The sequence below is a fragment of the Kryptolebias marmoratus genome, linkage group LG20 (assembly GCF_001649575.2).
Source record: "Kryptolebias marmoratus isolate JLee-2015 linkage group LG20, ASM164957v2, whole genome shotgun sequence".
Lineage (NCBI taxonomy): Eukaryota > Metazoa > Chordata > Actinopteri > Cyprinodontiformes > Rivulidae > Kryptolebias > Kryptolebias marmoratus.
Window position 1 is genome coordinate 25,906,004 of NC_051449.1, and position 4,440 is coordinate 25,910,443.

Below are 4,440 nucleotides of genomic sequence, written 5' to 3' on the forward strand. Positions count from 1 at the left end.
AGGCGGAGGGAGGCTACCCTCTCGTTCACCGGGGTAAACCCCAACGTACAGGCACCAAGATGGGGGGCAACAAGTATGCCCACTCCTGCTCGGCGCCTCTCACCGTGGGCAACTCCAGAGTGAAAGAGTGTCCAACCCCTCTCAAGGAGACTGGTTCCAGAGCCACAGCCGTGCGTTGAGGTGAGCCCAACTATTTCTAGCCGGAACCTCTCAACCTCACAGACCAGCTCAGGCTCCTTCCCCACCAGAGAGGTGACATTCCACGTCCCAAGAGCCAGCTTTTGTAGCCGAGGATCAGAACGCCAAGGTCCCCGCCTTCGGCCACTACCCATCCCACATTGCACAAGACCCCTTTGGCCCCTCCCATAGGTGGTGAGCCCATGGGAAGGGGGACCCACGTATCCTCTTCGGGCTGTGCCTGGCCGGGTTCAATGGGCAAAAGCCCGGCCACCAGGCGCTCCCCAATGTGCCCCACCTCCAGGCCTGGCTCTAGAGTGTGGCCCCGGTGACCCACGTCGGGGCGAGGGAACACTGTGCCCAGGGAGGGGGATTTTAATATTACAAATATGTATTTCCCAGATATGAGAGGTTTTTCTCTTTTTGACGGCTCCATTTCAACCACTGCTGATGAAAACTGCTCTGCTGACGCGCTACCAAACCACCTACTACAACCCACTAAGTAACAGGGTTCAGAGCGCTTTTATTTTGAAAAAGGATCCGCAAAATGAAGCAATGACGTGGCAGATGTAATGCGAGGTCTCGTTTGTTGTTGTTCACGTGATTTTGCTCAATATGACACAAGCTCCGAAGCGGGGCTTCATTGGACACGCCCACTTTTTATTCGGTACGCGCCTCGAAGCCTGGCTTCAGATATCCCATCACTACAACAAGTCATCCATTTAAAGCAGGTGTTTTAAAGCAAGAACACATCTAAAACATGCAGGAGAGCGGCCCAGAGGAATGGAGTTAGACACCCCTGCAGTGTAGAGGGTTTAACTATGAAAACATCTAAATGTTGCTTCAGGCTGATTTTTCTATTTGGGATCTCATTAAGAAAAGAATCAGTAAATAGACAGAGCGTCTTACAGACAGTTTAAGCTAAAACTGCACCCGTCACCTACTTACTCATCTGTAGCAGCTGGTGATGAATTCAGGCTCTGTTACCATAGGGATCTAACCAGACTCAAAGAAATAAATCCTCCTCTGTGCTTCTGAAAACTCAGACTTTTAAATCATCATAGCAGCTAAACTGTTAAACTTACTTTATAGTCCAACCCTCTGATAATCCACTGACCAGGCATCAGAATCTCATGACACCTGAACTTCTTTAACAGAAGTATGAGTTGTGTTTATATACACTATTTTGTCAAAAGTATTCGCTAGACTCCCTTCACACATATATGAACTTGAGTGAAATCTCATTCTTAATCCATAGGGTTTAATATGATGTTGACCCATCCTTTGCAGCTATAACAGCTTCAGCTCTACTGGGAAGGCTTTCCACAAGGTTTAGGAGTGTGTTTTGGGGAATTTTTGACCATTTGCCTTTGTGAGGTCAGACACTGATGTTGAACAAGAAGGGCTGGCTCACAGTCTCCACTCTAATTCATCCCAAAGGTGTTCTTTTGTGCTGAGGTCAGGACTCTGTGCAGGCCAGTCAAGTTGTTCCACACCAAACTCAGCCAACTCCTGAAAAACAGCCCCACATCATAATTCCTCCTCCATCAATTTTTACACTTGGCACAATGCAGTCAGTCAAGTACCGTCCTCCTGGCAACCACCAATCCCAGAGTTGTCCAACAGATTGCCATAGAGAGAAACGCGATTCATCACTCCAGAGAACACATTTCCATGGCTTACTTCTTACTTTTACTTGAGTAGATTTTTACACAAGTAACTTTACTTATACTTAAGTAAGATTTCAACAGAGTAAATGTACTTTTACCTTCATTCCTTTAAGGGACTGTCCCCTAAAATGACAGTAAATATGCCTCCAGTAAGTTTTGTCATGTTTCAGATTTGTCAAAAAAAAAGTTTGTTTTGTGATACTCTTTTTCCTTGTTCTCAAATATTAAGTGATTTTCAAAAATCTGATCAGTAGTTGGGAAGAATCTTTGAGCTGGTATTAATGACTTAAAGAAAACTGTCCAAACCCTGGTTTGTATTAACAGTTAGTCACTTTAACCACACCTGTTGTGGTTCCTAAGGTGATGGATGTTATGTTTGCAGGTCCAGTGGGTGATGGGAGTTGGTCAGGACCGACATCTCTCAGTAACCATTAATGCTCCCAGTGGTCTGTTAGTCTCCACTGTTGATGATGCAAAGGGTCAGATCAACCTTGAGGTGAAGGAAACTGGTATGTTTGTATTTGATGGTTACTGTAGTGTATTACACATTTGCTTTTGTTTTTTTTGAAACCATGTGTTACTGCAGAGCTGTGTAACAGGTAATCGTTGTATGTACCCCTACAACAGATTAACTTTTAGTATCAACCTGATTCAAGATGGCTGCCACAGTTAATCAAACTTAGCAAAGACAAATAAGGCTATGCCTCATCCATTTTTACAAAGATTGAGCTAAACTTTCATGTAGCAGCAGCTGAGGGTCGCCCCACAAATCTGAGTACTGACAGATCATGTGTGATCTTTATTTAAAGTTTTGACATGCAAAGCAGCAGGTAATATGCGTATAAACTTCAGTACAAGAGTCTGGATGTTTTTTAGCTTTTAAAAGACATCCCAGCTAATAGGTTGATGCAGTTTCTAAGATTTTATTGAAATATACTGTATGTAATCTGTTTTGTTCGAAACACCATAGAAACTAGTTTAAAAATGGGGAGTCTACTTCCTGAATCCCATCCACTCCCCTTCTGCGATGCCTTATTAGTCTTATAGGTCATCACTACCACACAAATCTTAATCTCAAGTCAAATTACCGTCAGTAACCTTTTTATCAGATTAGGAGCACATCAGAGAGCAAAATTTATATAGTATACTATATAAATACTAGCACACAGAAAACAATTGAACTTGCAGTATTCTCAAAAAACTTAAATTCTCTTTGCACTTTTAGCCACAGGTAGGTGGTTCTAATCTTCTTTTAGGCATAAGTTGTGTGTTAAACTGGGCCATATAAAAAGAAAAAAGTTTGTAAAACAGGAACCCTGGATCAAAATCCTGGTCTGTGGTAGATGAGTGACAATCAGGTTATTCCTTTGTCATATATCATCAGCTTCCCTCTAACTCAACAAACTCTTCTAGGTTTCTATCAGATGTGTTTGAGCAACTTCCACAACCGCTTCAGCACTATGCAGGTCTTCCTCAGCTTCGGGGTTTACTATGGGGATTACCAAGACCCATCCAAGAGCAAAGAGGAGGACAGGGAGAAAAAGGAGGAAGTCAGCAAAGACCTGAACAACACGCTGGGATATATTGAGGTAAATAACATACTGCTGAGCTTACTTTTTTCTGTTTATAGAATGTTATGCACATATAGGTGCATTTTATACTGGTTTATTTATCAGTTTTTCCCCATAATGTTTCTACACAGGGAAAATGTCTTGTAAGATATTTAGATTGCTCTCTTTGCATTGTATATAGTTTAAATATACTTTTTGAATAATGAGAATAAAGATTAATAATTTTGTTATGGTAGTAGTGACTGTAGACAGTCAAAAAAGTAGCTTTGCTTGGCAGCCACATTTTACAAGCAAATGACAGGTGTAAAAAAATTAACAAATAGTAATAATTAGTAATTAATAATTAGTAGAATGAGAGGATTATGTTAGATGCTGGTACTGCAGTGGCAAAAACAGTTAGTGAGACAGGAAAAGTGGTTTTAGTGATTTAACAAATTTATTATACAGTAAAAATCACAAGACAAGACATTTCATATTGTTGTAAACTGACTGCAGATGCGTTTATACAACCAAATTCACTTATCAGTGGAGTTTTAAGCCATTGGCCTGTGTCAGAGTTGGAGATTTGAATAAGAGAAAACAGTAACCTGACATCAAACTCATATTCTGCAAGTCTGCAGCATATAGTTAAGATACATTACCAAATTGTGTTTAGCTTTGAGAAGTCCGCTATTCAAACAATAAAGATTTGTTTAGAAATTGAAAAGAAAGTAATATTCACATTTTTATTAGATTATTTTAGGCAGACATTTTGATTTGTCCCTCCCCTTGTGTATTGTCACCTTATTGTGATAATGGTAGCTCTGGCTGAGTGGCCAGACAAAGCACAATTCATTTATAACTAGAGAAGTTGCATTTCCTGCGAAAATGCAGTGTGAATGCTTTTTTTGCTGAATGATTTTGCTGAAAGCGGCTGAAGATATGCTGAACAGCTGAAGTTTAATGAAAACGCAAAAAGTGAAACAGCAGCTAATTTGAAGAAGATTTGCATAAGATAGAAGAACAAAAGCTGAAAGAAGCAG

At 40.8% G+C, this 4,440-nt stretch overlaps 2 protein-coding genes across 2 annotated transcripts in view; one reads left to right on the top strand and one right to left on the bottom strand.

Annotated features, from left to right (window-relative positions):
* tmed6 (transmembrane p24 trafficking protein 6) overlaps positions 1-4,440 on the top strand; it is a 19,829-nt gene that overhangs the window by 11,360 nt on the left and 4,029 nt on the right. Inside the window, exons 2-3 of the mRNA XM_017438943.3 lie at positions 2,230-2,356; positions 3,261-3,436. Of these exons, the coding sequence (XP_017294432.2) occupies positions 2,230-2,356; positions 3,261-3,436 (303 nt within the window). The remainder of the gene's footprint in view (positions 1-2,229; positions 2,357-3,260; positions 3,437-4,440) is intronic.
* Positions 1-4,440, bottom strand: part of LOC108249507 (short chain dehydrogenase/reductase family 16C member 5) — a 62,527-nt gene that overhangs the window by 10,665 nt on the left and 47,422 nt on the right. The window lies entirely within an intron of this gene.